This window comes from Myzus persicae, unplaced genomic scaffold, assembly GCF_001856785.1.
Source record: "Myzus persicae strain clone G006 unplaced genomic scaffold, MPER_G0061.0, whole genome shotgun sequence".
Lineage (NCBI taxonomy): Eukaryota > Metazoa > Arthropoda > Insecta > Hemiptera > Aphididae > Myzus > Myzus persicae.
The window spans coordinates 401,621-424,026 of NW_019100914.1; the positions used below are offsets into that span (position 1 = coordinate 401,621).

The following is a 22,406-nucleotide window of genomic DNA, read 5'->3' on the forward strand; positions in this document are numbered from 1 at the left end:
TATTTTCGTCAGCCTCTTGTGTGTCTCTACATTCAGTAATTATGTGTTTGATCTATGTACGATATCCTCATGTATGGCTTGTTCTTGATTTCTGTTATTTTCATGAGGTGGCCATGTGTATATATAGTGCGTATGACCTATTCTGGAGCGATTTAACACAACTTCATTTCTTTTTGTGAAACATTGGGTTATTCCATTTTTCTGTTGTTCTTTTTCTTTCGTTTAATTTAGTGTTCATTTTTAGTCATTTGTTTAGCCATTTATTTTTACCTCGGTTTTAGATCATTTTTTATATATATTTGTCTGATTTTATACTGCAGAGGTTCCGTTGATATGGAATATTGGCTTTTCCTGGTCATTCATGACCTCTGTTTCATTACTAAAATTATGTATTGCCCAAGAGTATCCATGAAAAGATTACTAAATTTATTAGTTCAGTTGATTCTTATATTAACAATTACGTTATCATTATTAATATAACTAGGACTAAATTAAGTGATCACAGAGTCTGCCAAAATAATATATTTTTATTTTGCAAGTTGGTGTTGATTGTATGAGATATGGTTTTTCTTATATGGAGTGCCTTAGTTGTATATATGCTACAATTATCCGACAACCTCTCAGAAAGGTCTGTTTGTTGAATAACTGCAGAAACACTATTCGTTCATTGATTTTATATATTTTATTAAAACCGATACGACCGTGTAGCAATCACCCATGGTCTGTAATAAAAAATGAATAAAGTTCATTTATAATTTTGGATGAAATGTATGGTTTTTTGATTCGAAGCGAAGCAATGAATGTATTTCTTTTACAATACTGAGTTTTTTTCATTATTTGTGTATCTGCAAACTGTACACTAGCAATGACACATACATCTATTTTTAACTTTGTGGATGGTCTCTAGTAGCTTAAATCTCAAATATATTAAAAATTTATTTCACCTTAAAAAACATCTCCAAGTTTACAATTTTCGTTCTAGTAAATTTTAACTTTTGGTAATGAGCATTATGCATTTTCATTGTTAATAAAATCATTTTTCTACACCTTATATCCATTTTGGTCCAATTGCTGCTGTACAATGCCAATACTATTGCATCTTTCTTTAATAAATAAAAATATAATATAAATTTAATATAAATTATTAATAAATAAATCGCCAGAAGAAGGGGAAAAATTGGATGTACCATTGATAAGTCTTTTAGAGTATGCAAACGACATAGTGCTTTTAAAGAACATTGAAAAGTCTATGCATAAGACTCATAACAGCAGCAAAAAGAGTGGGCTTGCAAGTTGAAGAAGAGAAAGCAGAACATATGGAAATCAGAAGACATCTGGAACTGGATGGAACACAAACAGACGAATTCTTAAAGGTAGGATCGTATAGTTTCAAATTATCATCAGAATTAAAATATCTAGGGACAATGATCACCCAGTCAAAAAATATGGAGTATGGGAAAATATTAAGGAAAATATTAAGAAAGACACGCGGACCTGGCCACCACAAGCTATTGGGGAAATGTAGTAAAATAATTAAAGATGAGCTATGTAACATGTAAAACAGACACGATTTAGTTGATGAAACATAAAGGAACTAAAACTGGAATGGACAGGTCATGTGTAGAGGACATTTAAAGCCATGATAAAGACAGTTCTCCAAGAGAACCCAAGAGGGAAGAAACCGAATGCGATAGGAGTATTGTGTCAAGAAGGATGTAGCAGATTTCTTCCCGGATGAAGATTTGCATATTATATTGGATCAAAACCGCTACGAATGGAGGCGTTTGTTTTAATGTGTAAGCTCCACGGCAGTAAACAAAAATCCATTAAAATCTTTTAAATCAGTGACTTAATAATTTGTTGAAAATTATTTTAGTTTGGGTACATCGTGTACTCATCGTTCTTCTCAATCGTGAAGAAGACTAACAGAGTTTTAATGAGAAATATTTTATACTTTGCAATGTATTTGTTGATTACATAGTTCTTACTCACATTACAAAGTAAAAAGGACACCTAAATGTTTTATATTTTTATTATTTAAATAATTTAATGTTGCATATCGTAAGTATTTCTGATTTTTAATACAAGTTAAAAGCTTGCAATGACGCAATGCAAGTATCAATAATTCATCATTTGAAAAAAAACTCATTGATTTCATTATTATTATCTATGACTACTCATAAGACGTACATGCTTGATCAAAAAATATAGAACTCTAAAAAAATAATGCATTTCAATTTACTTGATCGTGTAAATATCCAAATAAATAACACTCCATATATATCTGAAATGAAAGTGCAGGGATTGAGCAAAGAATTTTTACAATTGCAACATCCGAATCCATAAATTTATCCTCGCCGGAGAAACTCTGAAATAATTTTACTCTTTATAAGTTTGCAACTTTTTAACTAATTTATAGATATCGAGCATACCTGAACTTCAATATTACATAACTTTCAATATTTTGTATGTTAATGGACAATGGGCAAAAGAAACGATTGATATTTTATTTTATTAATTATGTTATATTTTATTTATTTATTATACTTAAACGAAATATTTTATTTACTTTATACACTAAAATCATTTTTAAAAAACGCGTTTCGTGTATATTATATAAATAACTTAAAAGTTGTTAAACATGTGATCCACAATAAACATTTATTTCTTCAAAAATGTTGATATTTATAAAAATTAAAATTAAAAGACGTCGAAAAAAAAAATTAATGCAATCTTTGTAGTAGAATTACATAATACTTTGTCTTCGTTTTATTTGCCAATAAACATTTGTTTATTAGTTGTTTATACACTTAAATAGCGTATTTGTGGTTGGTATTTTGAATTCGGAACTACTGCAGTAATCATTTAGGTTGAGAAATAAGACGGATATTGTCTTACATGATGTGTAATTTTATAGCGGACAGTAACTATACTCTGGATCGCGGTGAATTGGTCGCGAACATTTGATCGCCGGTGAATTGGTCGCCGGTAAATTGATCGCGGGTGAATTGATCGTGAATATAATTGGTCGCTAGGATAATTCATCGTCAAACGAACAATTTTAGTTTTTTATTTTTTTTATTATACTAATTGATCGTCAAACGAACAATTTTAGTTTTTAAATTTTTTTATTATACTAATTACATAGGTAGTTAATATTTAATATACATATCCGAGTTTTATGTTTATTATTTTAGAAAATACTCTTATTTATTTTTAAATAACGTACAGTAAATCCAATTTACGATGTACAGATTAACAGATATAATAATCTTATAGGTACACACGAGATAATTGAACTAGCGTGGCAATAACTTAGATAAGCTTATACGATCGTTATCGACTTATCGACATCTATATTCCGATGGTCGTACCAATTTGTCATTACATACTTGCATTTGTTAGTGGATGCTATATAGTACGTGTGTGTTTTCTGTTTTCTGTTTTTTTATTTTATAATAATGGAGTTCATAAAGAGTGAAAAAGGCAAAGATAAATTAATTTATAACGGCTATATGTATACGTTTGAAAAATTTGGAAGCGAAGAAAAGTCAATATGGAAATGTGACCAATATAAAAAAATGAAATGTAAAGGTCGTATTCATTCTCTTAATAATAAAATTACTATAAAATATATCTATATGATTAAATTTAAAAGTATGGTTTTTTTTTATGATTGGATAGTTGACAAGTGCTGCTGCAGGGCAAATGCCATCAGTGTCTATCTTAAAGAGAACAGTACGTCGTATTCGACAAAAAGAACAAGCTGCTCCGCCAAACCCAAAAACTTTATTAGAATTGATCATACCAGACGATTATAGATCAACATTTGACGGAAACCCATTTTTATTGTTTGACAGTGGTCTTGTTGAAAATAGAATTTTAATTTTCTCCACCCAAAAAAACCTACAACTTCTACAAAAATGTGAACACTGGTTTGCTGATGGAACTTTTTCTACGTCACCAAATTTATTCTACCAAATTTACACTGTTCACGGAATTCAATTTAACAATGTTTTTCCAACAATATTTGCATTGCTACCAAATAAAACGGAAACCACATACGTTAATTTCTACAACGCATTAAAAACATTGAACGAATCATTAAATCCAAAATCAATTATGGTTGATTTTGAAAAAGCTGCGATTAATGCGATTCAAAGTGTTTTTACCAACACATCAGTTCGTGGGTGCTTTTTTCATTTATCGCAAAGCATTTGGAGACGCTTGCAAAATTTAGGATTCCAAAATAGGTACATGGAAGACTCGGAATTTGCTTTGCAAATTAGAATGATGGCAGCACTTACCTTTGTACCAGAAGAGGATGTAGAAAATGCTTGGAACGAACTACTGGACTCAGAGTTTTATTCACTGAACGAAGAAATATTAACACCTTTGACAAATTATTTTGAAGATACGTGGATTGGACGTCTTGATCGAAGAAATCGAAGGAAACCAGCATTATTTCCAGTGACGCTGTGGAACTGTCATAAATATATTTTCGAAAATATCCCCCGGACCAACAATTCTGTTGAAGGGTGGCATAATGGCTTTGCATCTAGTCTGAACGCATGTCATCCAACTATATGGAAATGTATAGATTCGTTCAAAAAGGAGGAGAGTCTTATGAAGTTACAAATAGAACAACTAATTGCAGGAATGACAATGGGTGTTAAACGGAAGTACAAAGATCACGCAGAAAAAATTATAAAAATATGTGACGACTATCATAGTAGGAGTAAAATAGACTTTTTAAAAGGAATAGCCCATAATTTTCAACTCCAACTTTAAATAATTATAAATTAAAATGTATGATTATTAATATTATTATTTTTATTTTTATTATTTTTTATATAATTATTATTTTTTAAAAACAATTTTGACGATCAATTATCCTGGCGACCAATTGTATTCACGACCAATTCGCCCGCGATCAATTCACCGGCGACCAATTCACCGGCGATCAATTGTTCGCGACCTATTCACCGGATACCCTATACTCTAACAAAGTATTAATTGTTTTGAGTTAAAATCTAACAGGATTTTAATAGTTGTACTTAGACCGATTACTTCTAAAGTTCTAAAATATTATAATACGGATAATAAAAATATAAATTCATTAATTTCAAAAACTTTTTTATAGTATTCATTTCTATGATTTCGTTTGATTGAATATTAAATTGCATAGATGATAAATATAGATATGAGTTATATTGAACTCATATAATAATCGTGATGGAATTTCAGTTTGATAAAATTGTTTTACCATCATAAAAATAAACCAAAGTACGATGAGTGTTAATGACAAAACAACAATTTGTACCAATAGTATTTGTCCTAATAGAGTCAACAAAACTTCATATTTCCTGAAAAAATAATAAATGCAGACATTGTATGTAATTTTCTTATAAATATATCACTTATGATGTTTATTAGACAGAGATAAAGTGTTTTAAAGATATAACACCCCACATCAAACAACCATATAACAGAAATACTTTCACCATTCTTATGGTTGAACAGTAAATTTCAATGTTTCAGAAAAAGCGTTGATCTCTATATGTAGCGATATTATGAAAACAATAAAAATAATTTAAGTAGTATTTCATCAGTGATGAATCATCATTCATCAGTCATCACTATTAAACTTAACGTGGTTCCATCACCTAATTTGAATACCAAGATTTTTTGCATACAACTGAGATTAAATAGAATTTATTTAAATATTAGTAGGTGTACTCATTACACATTTAATAATGGTTGAAATTCTTCATTCGAAGAACGCCTGGTGTACTGGCATAGATTGAGCAACAGTTGGATACAGAGTCAAATGGATTAAGTGATACGAACATCTTTAAATTAGATAATTTTGAAAATAAATTAAATTAAAAAATGAACAGCTTATAAATTATTAACATCGCTATCCCCAAAAATAAAATAATTTAAAAAATATTGTTAATTAAAAAATAATGACTATCATAATAGTATATTATACTATGTTGATGCTCTATAATTTTATAGTTGAAACCAAAATTTAATTTATGCTTTTCCATTTTAAAACACAATTGGCATAACATGAAAATATGTAATATGTATACTGTATACTAATCAATATTATATTCGATATAGGACTTAAGGTAAAAAATATTTGCATGCATATTTAATTAATTTAGAATTATTTTATAGCTAAGATGAAATAATATTTTATGATAATTTCATAAAAATAGAGAAATAATTCTTACTTCATAACTGCTTGGTAATCGATTACAACCGTTATTAATTCACCATATAATAAATCGTTTTCGTTAGATTTATTTATTTTTTCATCTTTGTAATCTTAAATTCGACAAAACAATTATGTCAATATTTACCGTTGTCCGCTGACCAATTATTAAACCAACCCAATATGTAAGTGTACGTTTTAATGTGTACATACCTCAAAAATTGTACTCACCAATTAGGGAATGTGAATCGTGAAACGATTCATGTCCGAGTGATTTGAACGCAATGCAAACCATTTTCATCTGACAGCACACAGCTAAACATAGTGTTACCAGAAGTACGTCGAATATGATGAATAACATTGCCAATGAGATGATAAAGAAGGCCTCCACGATATAAAATGTATTATAATGTGAGTTGTACGTACTGTCAGAGACGATTAAATAGAAATTGAAGAAATTTAGGCGATAATGCATGAACGAACCGTCAAGGTTTTTGATCGTGATCAATTCAATACTGCATACTAAAGTGCTGATGATGTAAAAGATTATAGACGACAAATAAGCTATAGTAAACACGGTAGTTAACAACACCGAACGATTTCGACAAACTTCCAGTATTTTATGTCTGTCCTGGTGACAGAAAGATGTAAAACTGTAGCGAGTTATCGACAAACAGTTCCAAAAGTCGTTTGAGTGGTGGACGATTATCCACATCTTGTAACATATGAGCATAACACATTCCGCTTTCCAAAAAAAATCTATGCTTAAATACATATTAGACGTAAAATAATATAGACCGCTAACGTTCAAAATCATCGAAACAATACACGAGTACAGCACAATTAATGCAACGATAATGTGGTATATGTTTTTACCACGACATTTCACTGTTCCAGGATCCAATATTTGATATAAGCCTATTAGTTTGGCCAACCGAACGTTAAAAACATGGTTCTTCTCTTCCAAAGTGTCCATCAAAATATTTTAATATTATAATCACGTAGAGAAAATAAATATATAATATTTTGTATTTTATACGACCATCGAAAAATATACATACATACCTATAGATATATCCGATATTTTAGTCAGATTATAAAATGTTACCAAACTATAAATAGTATAAAATACGTACTCATGGTTGGTGAGTGTAACATTGTACATTTAAGCTGTTCATATGAGTCGAGCGGTCTTTGTGTGAAATGGACGAAGGTGACTTATTAATTTTCATATAAGGTGGCTCTACGATATACGTACTTAATTAGAATTATTTATGCATGACAGTTTAAGGTTTAAAATCATTATTGTCACGCAATTAAATACTTATCATATACACCAAAGTCCTTTACCATATAATTTTCTTTACTATGTCATCTATAATAAATACATATTGCACTCCCACGTGACGTTCTATCCGTACTGGATGCAATACGCCCCTACGCTAATACGTGCATTCAATTTACAATAAAATAATAAAGGAAATGTACGGTAAAGTGACTCTTTAAATAAAATGTTTTTTTAATTTTGTATTGCAATTTTTATAATTTATTAATTGCAATAATAATAAATATAGAATATACAGCCCTCTGTCTGAAGACAATTGTATAAAATATATCGCTTGTGTGCACAAAAAAATACAGTTTGTTTCCTTTTTATTCTCTTTGTCAAGTTCATAAATAAGTATATCTCCTGTTACTTATATTTGGTGATGGCGTGCTCATCATATTATTATGCATATTTTAAAATTCAGATTTGAGTCATTGAAATTTTTGTACCACTTAAAGACGATCCTGTGACAATACAAACTTCAGTTTTTTCAAATATTCACCTCCCTTTTTCATTTTTAATTATGAAGTTGATTTTTTTTGAGAGTTTTAATTGATCTAAATCAAAATTGAATATGATTGAAATATGATTTATGATACATATCTGTAAATACATTACTAATACACTGTATAAGTATCTATATAAGTAAATTAAATATCAACTTTAGTAAAATTAACAGAAATTATTGATTTATAGTTTATACGGCATACAAAACTGAATTTCTGCATAAAAAAACAACAACATTGCAAATTTGCAACCCTTAATTGCAGCAACTACTTTTTTTGCAATATTTTTATCGTGGAGTATGTTTTTATATTTAATTAACAATGACAACAGTATGGACTTAAAAACAGTATTCTTAGGTTGGCAATTAACAACAATACACTGGCATCATTGAATTAATATATTCAGTAGGTAATAAAGTATCAAATAATTTATTAAACGTTTATCAATAAATTACCAAGATTTAGAAAATAGGTTAATCCAATGTTCGTAACATTTTATTTATATTTAGTCAATAATAATAGGTTTAGACTTTAAAAAAAAAGTCATAAAAAAGTCGTCGACAAATTTTAATATCTATGTATTATTTAATAATGCACTTTGTATACTTACTGTTGTAAAAGAAATAGTTTGCGTGTCTGGAACACCAATACCTCACACACATTTAAATATCTTGATATTTAAATTATTTTAAAATAGTATTTATCTAGATAGTTTTATTCCATATCGCCTATTTATGGTAGGTACAAAAGTGTGACGTGAAACGTGTAATAGTGTAATACGTAAATACTTTAAGGCTAAAACTGTAGCATCTAAAAAGTAATCAAATATGGATAAATGAAAATTACTGGTACTGCCTGTTTATCGTTTGGTACTATTTGTTCTGCTGAATACCTATATCTATATTAAAGTTCATAAAATAATGCTAATTAATTCACAGGAATACAATTCAATTAATTAATGAGGGGTAAGAACTGCAATAAAGCACCCTTGGCAAGATATAAGTAGCTCAATAATAAATAAGTAGTAGCTAGGAGTGTTTTTTTTTACTTGGTTTCCTCGGTAGTCGTAAACTGGCCCATTTAAATTTGTATTTGAAACAGACCTAATTGCTTAATTTTTCAATATATTAAATTTTGATTGTAATATTTTTTTATATTGTTAATGGTTTCCAACATGACATAGTGAGAATCAACTGTTAAAATACTATGGAATAGTTGATATTATTTACATCCGAGGCAATAAATATTTTGAGCTTTACCATCATAGGTCAATGAGCTTTACAGTTGTGGATATCTCACATGAACAGCAAAGTGGTCAGTAATATTACTAATATTACACTCACCAAACTCGCAAGTGATGATAACTCATTGCAGTAAAACGATCAAAAGTTAAGTATCATTAATAAATATTATTATATTATTTGTTTATTTCACATTATAGTTATTATAGTGCCAACAGGAAAATTTTTTTTTTATGCTGGATATGCAGGACTAGCAAAACCATGTTTCGAATATAATATTAGCAAAACTTATGGGCTCATATACAATATTGTAATCGGAAACCATAAAATGTCGTGTGCATAACGTATACCACATTTTTACGGCATTCGTTATTGTGCTCAGTGTGAGTGATATTTCAGTGATGTTGACCTTAAGGGGTGTGTACTATTGAAAGGACAATATGACTTTAAGCATAGATTATTATTGGATTGGTACGTGTCCTACTAGATGTGTGTCCTCATCTACCACTCCGACGACATATTTAACTGTTTATCTATCACGTGAACGATGAGATTCGGTATTATTACATCTCACAGCCACCGGGGCTCGAGACAAACATATACTGGGTAGTTGGCGAGAATGTTCGATGTGATTTTCAACTGTTCTATCAGTCACTTACTTAACCGATGATTTACGTAGGTAGTTCCCTAGCATTGTTGAACGATATAATACCGGTTAAAAAATACGACCAATCGGTCGGCAATTATCGAGAAAGCTTAATCAATTTGTCTCTAACAAAATTTGTCTCGTTCATAATAAAAATAGCACATGAAGCACAAGATGAATGAAATCATCTAGCGATGGTACCCTCCGGTAATTTATTTTAATTTATTAATTTAATAGGTCACGTCGCCGACTTTTGATTCGGCGTGGTAGGTTGTCAGGAAGAGTACGTAATGCTATTTGAGAGAGTAAAGGATTTGAATGGTGTTGCAGTTTAAAGTGAAAAATATTATAGTACAATTTAGTTGGTTGGTCAGCAGTTTTAATTCTTAGATCATTATGTAGGGTTTCATTCGTTGCGTACCAAGGAGCCGAGGCTATTAGCCAAAGAATGATGCACTAGGAAGCTTGGATAGTGTGGACTTAGGAAGGCTTGGCACACCTCAGATTTGCATACCAAAATGTGTCTGAGTAGACATTTGAACAATGTGGAATTTGTGTGTATTGATATTAAATATAAACAGATTTGAGAATCAGCCTAAGTAGATGAAGGTGGTTGTTAGGGATTTTTTTTAGGACTTTAAATGTGGTCCCCATGTTAATAATTTGTCTGGGAAAATTCCCAAATATTTTACCTGATACGATATCGGAAACTAATTGAAGTTTAAGTGAGGGGAGGTTGTTTTTTCGCAGTGCAAATGGCACATGACGTAAAAATTTATAGGGATTTATTATAATTCTCCACTTGATTGTTCCACACAGGTGTTTATTGAGTTGAAGTGATTTTGGAGATAGTTCGAAGATAGAAAATGGTCTGAATTGGAGGAGGGTATTACTACATCAACTGTTTAAGTTTCTATGATCGTTTTTGCTGTTTTTGGAATATCTGATGTATATATATTATATAGATCGGGTGATAAGTCACTTCCTTGAGAAACACCGGCAGAGATCGAAAAATTGGAGCACATCGAGTCAACCTGTTGAACTGCAAATGTACGATAATAGAGTTAAAATTGGCTTCACATACAATAGGGAGCTGCGAGAAATAATTGTAATGTGTATATTTGTTCTTAATCTGAGCTGGTGGACTGTTAGTCACACGTTCTCGATATTGTCAGAGATTTTATTGTATTTTTTACTGTGAAAAACTGTGCATCCCGATACAGTAGCTTTCTGGTTCGACGCCACTAAAGGGTTAGGTTAGGTTAACCTAACCTAACCTAACCTAACCAGCTCTAAGGTAATTGGTAGAAGAGCCAAATACTTTATATTATTGTATTTTACCAACAGTTTTTTTTAAATATTTAAAAAAAATGTATTATTATTGCAATGAATAAATTATAAAAATTGCAATACAAAATTTAAAAAAACATTTTATTTAAAGAAACGCTTTATCGTGCATTTCCTTTATTATTATTTTTTTTTTTGTAAATTGAATGCGCGTATTAGCGTAGAGGCGTAATGCATCCAGTACGGATAGAACGTCACGTGGGAGTGCAATATGTATTTATTATAGATGACATAGTAAAGAAAATTATATGGTAAAGGACTTCGGTGTATGTGGTAGGTATTTAATTGCGTGACAATAATTATTTTAAACCTTAAAATGTCATGCATAAATAATACTAATTAAGTGCGTATATCGGAGAGCCACCTAATATGAAAATTAATAATTCACCTTAGTCCATTTCACACAAAGACCACAAAAGACAAATGAACAGCTTAAATGTACAATGTTACACTCACCAACCATGAGTACGTATTTTATACTATTTATAGTTTGGTAACATTTTATAATCTGACTAAAATAACGGATATATCTATAGGTATGTATGTATATTTTTCGATGGTCGTATAAAATACAAAATATTATTATTTTCTCTACGTTATTATAATATTAAAATATTTTGATGGACACTTTGGAAGAGAAGAACCATGTTTTTAACGTTCGGTTGGCCAAACTAATAGGCTTATATCAAATATTGGATCCTGGAACAGTGAAATGTCGTGGTAAAAACATATACCACATTATCGTAGCATTAATTGTGCTGTACTCGTGTATTGTTTCGATGATTTTGAACGTTAGCGGTCTATATTATTTTACGTCTAATATGTATTTAAGCGTAGATTTTTTCTGGAAAGCGGAATGTGTTATGCTCATATGTTACAAGATGTGGATAATCGTCCACCACTCAAACGACTTTTGGAACTGTTTGTCGATAACTCGCTACAGTTTTACATCTTTCTGTCACCAGGACAGACATAAAATACTGGAAGTTTGTCGAAATCGTTCGGTGTTGTTAACTACCGTGTTTACTATAGCATATTTGTCGTCGATAATCTTTTACATCAGCAGCACTTTAGTATGCAGTAGAGAATTGATCACGATCAAAAACCATGACGGTTCGTTCATGCATTATCGCCTAAACGTCTTCAATTTCTATTTAATCGTCTCTGACAGAACGTACAACTCACATTATAATACATTTTATATCGTGGAGGCCTTCTCCATCATCTCAGTGGCAATGTTATTCATCATATTTGACATACTTCTGGTAACACTATGTTTAGCTGTGTGCTGTCAGATGAAAATGGTTTGCATTGCGTTCAAATCACTCGGACATGAATCGTTTCACGATTCACATTCCCTAATTGGTGAGTACAATTTTTGAGGTATGTCGTATGTACACATTAACTGTACACTTACATATTAGGTTGGTTTAATAATTGGTCAGCGAACAACGGTAAATATTGACATAATTGTTTTGTCGAATTTAAGATTACAAAGATGAAAAAATAAATAAATCTAACGAAAACGATTTATTATATGGTGAATTAAAAACGGTTGTAATCGATTACCAAGCAGTTATGAAGTAAGAATTATTTCTCTATTTTTATGAAATTATCATAAAATATTATTTCATCTTAGCTATAAAATAATTCTAAATTATTTAAATATGCATGCAAATATTCTCTACCTTAAGTCCTACATCGGGGATAATATTGATCAGTATACATATTACATATTTTTAATGTCATGCCAATTGTTTTTTTAGATGGAAAAGCATAAATTAAACTTTGGCTTCAGCTATAAAATTATAGACCATCAACATAGTATATAATATGATGGTTATTATTTTTTAATTAACAAAATTTTTTAAATTATTTGATTTTTGGTGATAGCGATGTTAATAATATATAAGCTGTATATTTTTTAATTTAATTTATTTTCAAAATTATCTAATTAATAGATGTTCGTATCACTTAATCCATTTGACTCTGTATACCCAACTGTTCTTCGACCTATGCCAGTACACCAGGCGTTCTTCGAATGAAGAATATTTCAACCATTATTAAATGTATAATGAGTAAACCTACCAATATTCAAATCCCAATTGTATGCAAAAAAACTTGATATTCAAATTTGGTTTGTGGAATCACGTTAAGTTTAGTGAATAAGAAAAAGTTAGTATTAGAATAATGATGACTTACAATGCAAATTATTTTTTATAGTCTTCATAATATCGCTATATAGAGTTTATTGCCAATTTTGAAACATGAGAATTTACTGTTCAACTATTAGAATGGTGAAAATATTTCAGTTATTTGGTTGTGGGGACATGGGATCTTCTAGCTTTAAACATTTTTTCATTGTCTAATAAACATCTTGAGCAATTTACGTAAGAAAAATGACATACAATGTACGCATTCATTATTTTTTTGCAGGAAATATGAAGATTTTTTAACTCTTTTTGGACGAATAATATTGGTGCAAATTGTTGTTTCGTCAATAACACTCATCGTACTTTGGTTCATTTTTATCATGGTAAAACAATTTCATTAAACTTAAATTACATCACGATTATTATATGAGTTCAATATAACTCATATCTATATTTATCATCTATGCATTTTATTATCCATTCAAACGAGATCATAGAAATGAATACTATAAAAAAGTTTTTGAAATTAATGAATTTAAATTTTGATATCCATATTATTATAATGTTTTAGAAGTAGCTAATCGAACTAAGTACAACTATAGTTACTTTTCCGCTTATAAAATTACACATCATGCAATTCAATATCCATCCTATTTCTCAAACTAAAGGATTACTTTAGTAGTTACAAATTCAGATTACCAACCACAAATACTCTATTTATGTGTATAAATAAATAATAAACAAATATTTATTGGCAAAATATATTTTTTTCACTAGTATTAATGCTAGTATATTAATGTATGTAAGAAATAAACAAATTAAAAGAAGACGAAGTATTATGTAATGCTACTTCAAAGATTGCATTAATTTTTTTTTCAATGTCTATTAATTTTAGTTTTTATAAATATCAACATTTTTGAAGAAATAAATGTTTATTGTGGACAGGGCTTAAAACCGTTTACCGGTTTTTCACGAAAACCGTTAAAAACCGTAAATGTTAAGAACCCTAAACCGTTTACCGGTTTTATTTGCAGTATGGAAAGCGGATATCGGTAACCGATTACCAAAAGTTTATAAAGTCGTATACCAAAAATCAATTATCAACATTTCTGAAAATCGTTCATTTAGCGATACCCGGTTACCATTATAATGCAGAAAAGATTTTTTTTGTTCCAATTACCAATCATTTATTGTTATTTCAGTTTATATTTTATTTGTAGAAAAACATTTGCCTGTTATATTGAACTTATAAGTGTATGATATAATTATATATTATACACAATCATCATGTCAAAATATACGTATACTGGGTACACACTACACACCATACATACGCCATACGGGTAATACTAATATGTTTATGAATTTATGATGTATATTAAAAACAATATATTTATAGCTGTGCTGATTAGTGATTATTTCATATTACTAGTATTCCTCTATTTGACCGTTTCTCGTAATACAGTAATTCGTAATTCGTAAATGCATTTTGTCTATGTTGCGCGCGTGGGCCAGATAGAGAAAACAAATGGTGCGCTGACATCCTCTTAAGACTAGTTAAGAGTATATTATACAAATATACTATATATAGATATATCTTAGTCCATATTATAAGCATTAAGCACATTATAAATAATTCGTAATTGATAAGTGATAACAAAAAACATTTTGTGAAAAACGGTATTTAAACCGGTTAAAACTTAAAATCGGTAAGCGGTTATTTACACATTTCATAAACCGTTAAAAATCGGTAACCGGTAGCCACTACATTATTCTGGAGTAAGGTAACCAGTAACTGGTTAACAACACTTCTTAGAACAAGAAAACTGGTAATCGGCTTCCAAAAAATTTTCGACCGATTACCTATAATTTCAGGAACGGTTTTAAGCCATGATTGTGGATCACATGTTTCTTTAAGTTATCTATATAATAAACACGAAAAGCATTTTTTTTAAATGATTTTAGTTTATAAGGTAAATAAAATATTTCGTTTAAGTATAATAAATAAATAAAATATAGTACAATTTATAAAATAAAATAATCAATCGTTTCATTTTGCCCATTGTCCATTAACATACAAAATATTGAAAGTTATATAATATTGAAGTTCAGGTATGCTCGATATGTATAAATTAGTTAAAAAGTAGCAAACTTATAAAGAGTAAAATTATTTCAGAGTTTCTCCGAAGTGGATAAATTAATGGGTTCAGATGTTACAATAGCAATAATTCTTTGCTCAATCCCTCCACATACATTTCAGATATATATGGAGTGTTATTTATTTGGATATTTACATGATCAAGTAAATTGAAATGCATTAATTTTTTAGAGTTCTATATTTTTTAATCAAGCATGTACGTCTTATGAGTAGTCATAGATAATAATAAAGAAAACAATGAGTTTTTTTTCAAATGATGAATTGTTGATACTTGCATTGCAAGCTTTTAACTTGTATTAAAAATCAAGAATAGTAACGATATGCAATATTATATTATTTAAATAATAAAAATATAAAGCGTTTAGGTGTCTTTTTTACTTTGTAATGTGAGTAAGAACTATGAAATCAACAAAATACATTGTCAAGTATAAAATATTTATCATTAAAACTCTGTTAATTCTTCTTCACGATTGGGAAGAACTACGAGTACACGATGTACCAATACTACTATCATTTTCAAGAAATTATTAAGTCATTGATTGAAAAGATTTTAATAGATTTTTGTTTACTGCCGTTGAGCTTACACATGCAAACAAACGCCTCCATTCGTGGCGGTTTTGATCCTATATAATATGCAAATCTTCATCCGGGAAAAATTCTACTACATCCTTCTTGACACAATACTCCCATCGCATTCGGTTTCTTTCCTCTTAGGTTCTCTTGAAGAACCGTCTTTATCATGGCTTCAAATGTTCTCTACACATGACCTGTCAATTCCAGTTTTAGTTTATTTATGTTTCAGTAAATAAATCGAATCTGTTTTTCATGTTACATAGCTCATCTTTATTTATTTTACCAAATTTTCCAAATAACTGGTGGCGGCATGGTCCGCGTATCTTTCTTAATATTTTCCTTTCAAAAATCCTCAATCTTGATTATTGTAAATTTTTAGTATCTCGCATACTCCATATTGTTTGACTGGATGATCATTGTCCCTAGGAATTTTAATTCTGATACTAATTTTCAAACTAAACGATCCTACCTTTAAGAACTCGTCTGTTTGGGTTCCATCCAGATGTCTTCTGATTTCCATATGTTCTGCTTTCTCTTCTTCAACTTGCAAGCCCACTCTTTTTGCTGCTGCTATGAGTCTTATGCATAGACTTTTCAATGTTCTTTAAAAGCACTATGTCGCTTGCATACTCTAAAAGACTTATCAATGGTACATCCAATTTTTCCCCTTCTTCTGGCGATATATTCATCAATAATTTATATTAAATTTATATTATATTTTTATTTATTAAAGAAAGATGCAATAGTATTGGCATTGTACAGCAGCAATTGGACCAAAATGGATATAAGGTGTAGAAAAATGATTTTATTAACAATGAAAATGCATAATGCTCATTACCAAAAGTTAAAATTTACTAGAACGAAAATTGTAAACTTGGAGATGTTTTTTAAGGTGAGTAAAGAGTATCTTAAAATTCCTGTTTAATTATTTTACGGAACAATCATTCTGTAATCATTATCTCTTATTTTATTGAATAAAATAATTCTAAAATGTTCTAAAACCTCAATCTGTTCATATACCAAGTTATTTATTGATATTTTGATTTGATTAGGCTGATCAATAATGATTTATAAAATTGGACGATCAGACGCACCATTTATCACATTCTAGTTATATTTTTTTTTCCTGTTTATGTATACTTAGGATACATTTTTAATATACTTGAGATTTAAGCTACTAGAGATCTACAAAGTTAAAAATAGATGTATTTTTCTTTGCTAGTGTACAGATTGCAGATACACAAATAAATAAAAAACACTCAGTATTGTATAAAAAATACATTCATTGCTTCGCTTTGAATCAAAAAACCATACATTTCATCCAAAATTATAAATGAACTTTATTCATTTTTTATTACAGACCATGGGTGATTGCTACACGGTCGTATCGGTTTTAATAAAATATATAAAATCAATGAACGAATAGTGTTTCTGCAGTTATCCAACAAACAGACCTTTCTGAGAGGTTGTCGGATAATTGTAGCATATATACAACTAAGGCACTCGATATAAGAAAAACCATATCTCATACAATCAACACCAACTTGCAAAATAAAAATATATAATTTTGACAGGCTCTGTGATCACTTAATTTAGTCCTAGTAATATTAATAATGATAACGTTAACGTTAGTAAAATAATCAGCGGAACTAATAAATTTAATAATATTTTCATGGTTACCCTCGGTCATTACATAGATTTAGTAATGAAACAGAGGACATACATGCCCTGGAAAAGCCAATATTCTATATCAACGGAACCTATGCAAAATAAAATCAGACAAAGATATAAAAAAAATAATCTACATCCGAGTTACAAATAAATAGCAAAACGAATAGTAGATCATACATACTATACACATGGCCATCTCATGAAAAAAATAAAAAGCAAGAATAAGCCTACATGCGGATATCCAACATCGATCAAACACTTATTTACAGAATGTAGAGACACACAAGAGGCTGACGAAAATTTAACACACCTGAGCAACTTCACGACGCTTTGGGCCCTGACGAAGAATCCATCCAAAATATATTATTATGGATGTAAAATATTAAATTGAACAATTTAGTTTAAATTATTTAAGTATCCATGTGTAAAACAAGAAAACGAGCACGTCATCGAAGCGTCATCTTTAATAAAATAATAAAAAAAAAAAAACGAAAGAATGATGAATCTTGTTTATGTTTTTTTAAATGCTGTTGATTTTTACTTTAATCGTTTCATTAATTATATTTAATTTTTGAAATAATCAAACGCTTTATTCACATCAACGGAAATATCAAGTAATGGACAACTGTCTTTGTGTCATTTATTGTGTTTGCAACTAAACAGATTTTTTAATGCTGTTCATGAAGTTGTATTACAGTCCATTCATGTCTAAACCGATTCTCAGAGTAAACATTTAATTTCATGTAGAATTCATATAAACCATACCTAACAGTCTTTACTCTTTAGATGTGTACATTCCACAAGAATCTTTTATAACGCAACAGTTAAGGATATTGGACAGTTAGGTAAACAAATATTTGATTCAATTCGACTAATCTCAACCAGAAACAACAACAAAAGCAGCCTATTCAACGCCTAGCATCATCAAATAGCTCACTAATCTTCTGTCAAACTCACATAAAAAAAACTGCCCTAAATATTGCAATATCAAATGTTTATACCTAATAAGTCTTTAAACTATCGATTTCATTTATGTTAAAATAGTTTGCTATAAGTAATCGAACTTAGCTTGGCGACTTTAAAACACTTGATTAATGAACTGCCGATTTCAATAATAGTAGTCTATATTATTATATGTACTCATTATATGCTATAGAATTTTTAAATTTCCAATCAGTTGATTATATTTTAAAACTTCATTATGTAACTAAAAATGTACCATGTTATTTCAAGAGATATTTTTTTGTGAATCGTGTTGCTTCTTTAGAGAAAAGTTCAGGTAAGTGAAATTAGCGGAAAAATGTGAGCACTAATTTCCGCTATACCACCACTATTTAGTGCTCAATTAGTGCTAATCAACGGAACTGTTTTAAAAATCAGTGCTGTAGAAAGTCAAAAGTTACAGGTGGGCTTACCTTTCTCCGCTAACTTCACGTAGCGGATTCAACACCAGCACCAAAATCCGCTATAGCACCAAAATTTAGTGCTGAATTAGTGCCAATCAACGGAACTGTTTTCAAAATTAGTGCTATGTTTCCCTTCGAGTTATGTGATTTCCATATTTCGTCCCAGCTGGTGCATCATCAGCACCAAAATAAGCTATAATTATCCAGCATTGTGTACTTTATTTTATAAAATTTTGTACACCTCCCCTAATACGAAAAAAATTTCCCATGTCCATGCTGCGTTAACATTACCTCAGCACTGCCAATATGCAATATTGTCAAATCGAAATATGTCAGGAACACATGTTGATGTTTCAAGTTTTAAACAAAAATATTAATTAATGATTAAGTATAAGCATCATTTTTTAAGGTACAATTTTAATAAAAATTTTTTTTTTTTAAGAGGTAGCTTGACTTTTTGAACCAGCTCAATCAAAACATTTGCTTTAACATTCATTTAAATGTTTCTTACTGAGTTACAGTGGGAACAAAATAATGGTAGCTTCCCTTATGTCTGTTCTGTGGAATATTATATCTCTTACATTGTAAAATCTGTATTCGGTGGATTTGCATTTATATTTTAAAATAGATAAGTAATATTGATTAATAATAATATGAAAGAGTACTATACTTTATGGTACAAAATAATTTTACTATTCAAACCGCATGGTTGTGCTATGATAGAAACTATTATTTTGGTTTAGTATATTATATAAAGCATGCCGATTATTATACTTTTATAAACTTTTTTTAATTTTATTAATTTGTTTCAATTATAATTTAAAAAGCAAGTTACTTGCAAATTATAAAAATTAAATATTAAATATGCATGTTTAGTAAGTAGTCTGTTTACTAGAAACGTCAGGAGAAAATAGAGGAAGAAAGCCTAAAATTGAATTTATCAGCAAATCGAAAATGAAATAATTAAGTTTAAACATGAAATAGTCCAGGACGGAAATAGTAAGATTTTTATTATTTTAATTAACGTTATTACCTACTGTGTTATGATTTTTAAGTTAATTTTCTAGTTCACAATTTTGCTCCGTTCTAAATTTGTGTACAAGAAAAATATCCGAATGGTTGTGAATAAAACCAGTAGTCAAATATAATTATACCGATTATGGTGTTCTAATCTTTGTATTTAACTCATTCATCATACTTCATCATAATCTTAAGAGTTTGGACCAATAATGTTCATTAACGTTAGTTACCTAATTATATATAATAAGTATGTACCTATTGTCCTATTTATACGCATAACCAAGGATGGGCAAGTTATTTGTATTTTTTAAGTCAATTAGGTAAGTTAAGTATTTTTTTTCAATTAAATTAAAAGTTAAGTAATAGTAATTTTTAAAATATCAATTAAGTTCAAACTAAGTTAACAAATTCCTACTATAAAACTAATAATTCATTTAATAGAAAAAAAAGTGCATTGAAAAGTATTATAATCATTTTTATAGTAGGTAATATAATACCTATAAATATAGATTCTCAATATGATGTATATTATGCAGTTTGAAACATGTAAGGCTGAATCATTTTAGAGTTCTATTTTATTTCACTGTGGATTCATTTAAAATTAAATTTGAGTTTAAATATGCTTACTGTATTGTTAAAAATGTATAATTCAACAAATAAATTATTCGAACATTTACAAATTATAAAAACTTCTATAATATAGTATGCTATACCATATTTTATTTATTCAAAATATATATTCAATTTTAATAACAGTGTCATATCAAAATGTTGATCAGCCATTGATCCTCTTATCTTGTTCAGTAACTGTCCTTCAGTCTTAAAATGCCGTTCAACATGTGCGAATGAAGGGACGGCAGTATTATACTTAACATTATAATATATTTCAAGGTAATTTGATAATACTGAAGGAGATTTAATATTTGTGTTACAAAAATAATTATCAACAAGATTTTCATAATTATTTATCATTATTTGAATCCAAAATATTATATTCTTTAAAACTAAAAAATCATTTTCAAAGTTTCTATTATAAAATTCTATATACGGTGTCTTGGAATCACACTGAAGATTTTCTTGAGGATTTGTTATTACTGATGTGTTATCAATATTATGGTTTCCCTAAGTGTATGTTTGATGTTGTTCCAATTATATTCTACTGCCCAATTATGTTCAAATTTTAGAACCATCCATGCAGGTTCTTGACTCATCTTTGAATCCATATATATTATATATCTTATGAATCAATTAAAATAAATGTTCATGACATTATTTGAGTTTAATTAGGTGTAAAACAAACTATAGAGAATAAAAGTTATAAAACACATTAAGTTAAATAAAACTAAAAAATTATATAAGGAATAAAATAATAAACACATCATTATTCAGAAGAAAATTTAGAATAATTTTGAAAACGGTACCATCGAATAGCACTAATTCAGCACTCAATTTTGGTGCTATAGCGGATTTTGGTGCTGGTGTTGAACCCGCTACGTGAAGTTAGCGGAGAAAGGTAAGCCCACCTGTAACTTTTGACTTTCTACAGCACTGATTTTGAAAACAGTTCCGTTGATTAGCACTAATTGAGCACTAAATAGTGGTGGTATAGCGGAAATTAGTGCTCACATTTTCCCACTAACTTCACGGACCTGAAAATTTCAAGTAAGTACATACGATAAGTAATTTTTGAGTAACAACAAAATAAGAAAATCGTTGTATGATAATTTATTAATTTACGGGTAAATGTTCTATGTCTAATATTCAGCAGAACAAATAGTACCAAACGATAAACAGGCAGTACCAGTAATTTTCATTTATCCATATTTGATTACTTTTTAGATGCTACAGTTTTAGCCTTAAAGTATTTACGTATTACACTATTACACGTTTCACGTCACACTTTTGTACCTACCATAAATAGGCGATATGGAATAAAACTATCTAGATAAATACTATTTTAAATATCAAGATATTTAAATGTGTGTGAGGTATTGGTGTTCCAGACACGCAAACTATTTCTTTTACAACAGTAAGTATACAAAGTGCATTATTAAATAATACATAGATATTAAAATTTGTCGACGACTTTTTTATGACTTTTTTTTTAAAGTCTAAACCTATTATTATTGACTAAA

The 22,406-nt window shown here is 29.2% G+C and overlaps 3 protein-coding genes across 3 annotated transcripts; 2 read left to right on the forward strand and 1 right to left on the reverse strand.

Moving 5' to 3' along the window:
* Positions 1-656: 656 nt before the first annotated feature.
* LOC111026804 lies at positions 657-3,398 on the reverse strand. The gene is made up of 4 exons (XM_022304953.1): positions 3,393-3,398; positions 2,243-2,368; positions 945-1,103; positions 657-722 (listed from the first exon to the last, which is right to left on the reverse strand). The coding sequence occupies exons 1-4, from the start codon at positions 3,396-3,398 to the stop codon at positions 657-659; spliced, it is 357 nt and encodes a 118-aa protein (XP_022160645.1).
* A 310-nt stretch (positions 3,399-3,708) lies between these two features.
* Positions 3,709-4,791, forward strand: LOC111026805. The gene has a single exon (XM_022304954.1). The coding sequence runs from the start codon at positions 3,709-3,711 to the stop codon at positions 4,789-4,791; it is 1,083 nt and encodes a 360-aa protein (XP_022160646.1).
* Positions 4,792-12,591: 7,800 nt separating this feature from the next.
* Positions 12,592-17,600, forward strand: LOC111026806. The gene is made up of 6 exons (XM_022304955.1): positions 12,592-12,655; positions 12,780-12,873; positions 13,727-13,826; positions 15,620-15,745; positions 16,908-17,066; positions 17,535-17,600. The coding sequence occupies exons 1-6, from the start codon at positions 12,592-12,594 to the stop codon at positions 17,598-17,600; spliced, it is 609 nt and encodes a 202-aa protein (XP_022160647.1).
* The last annotated feature ends 4,806 nt before the right edge of the window (positions 17,601-22,406 follow it).

Coding starts and splice junctions, on each gene's coding strand:
- LOC111026804 (XM_022304953.1), bottom strand. Junction 1,104..2,242: donor TTGGATATTTACACGATCAA/GTAAATTGAAAT, acceptor TATTTATTAAAG/AAAGATGCAATAGTATTGGC. Junction 723..944: donor ACTTGGAGATGTTTTTTAAG/GTGAAATAAATT, acceptor TTTTTATTACAG/ACCATGGGTGATTGCTACAC.
- LOC111026806 (XM_022304955.1), top strand. CDS start 12,592: ATGGTTTGCATTGCGTTCAAATCACTCGGACATGAATCGTTTCACGAT. Junction 12,656..12,779: donor CGATTCACATTCCCTAATTG/GTGAGTACAATT, acceptor GTCGAATTTAAG/ATTACAAAGATGAAAAAATA. Junction 13,827..15,619: donor TTTGGTTCATTTTTATCATG/GTAAAACAATTT, acceptor AAATTATTTCAG/AGTTTCTCCGAAGTGGATAA.
- LOC111026805 (XM_022304954.1), top strand. CDS start 3,709: ATGCCATCAGTGTCTATCTTAAAGAGAACAGTACGTCGTATTCGACAA.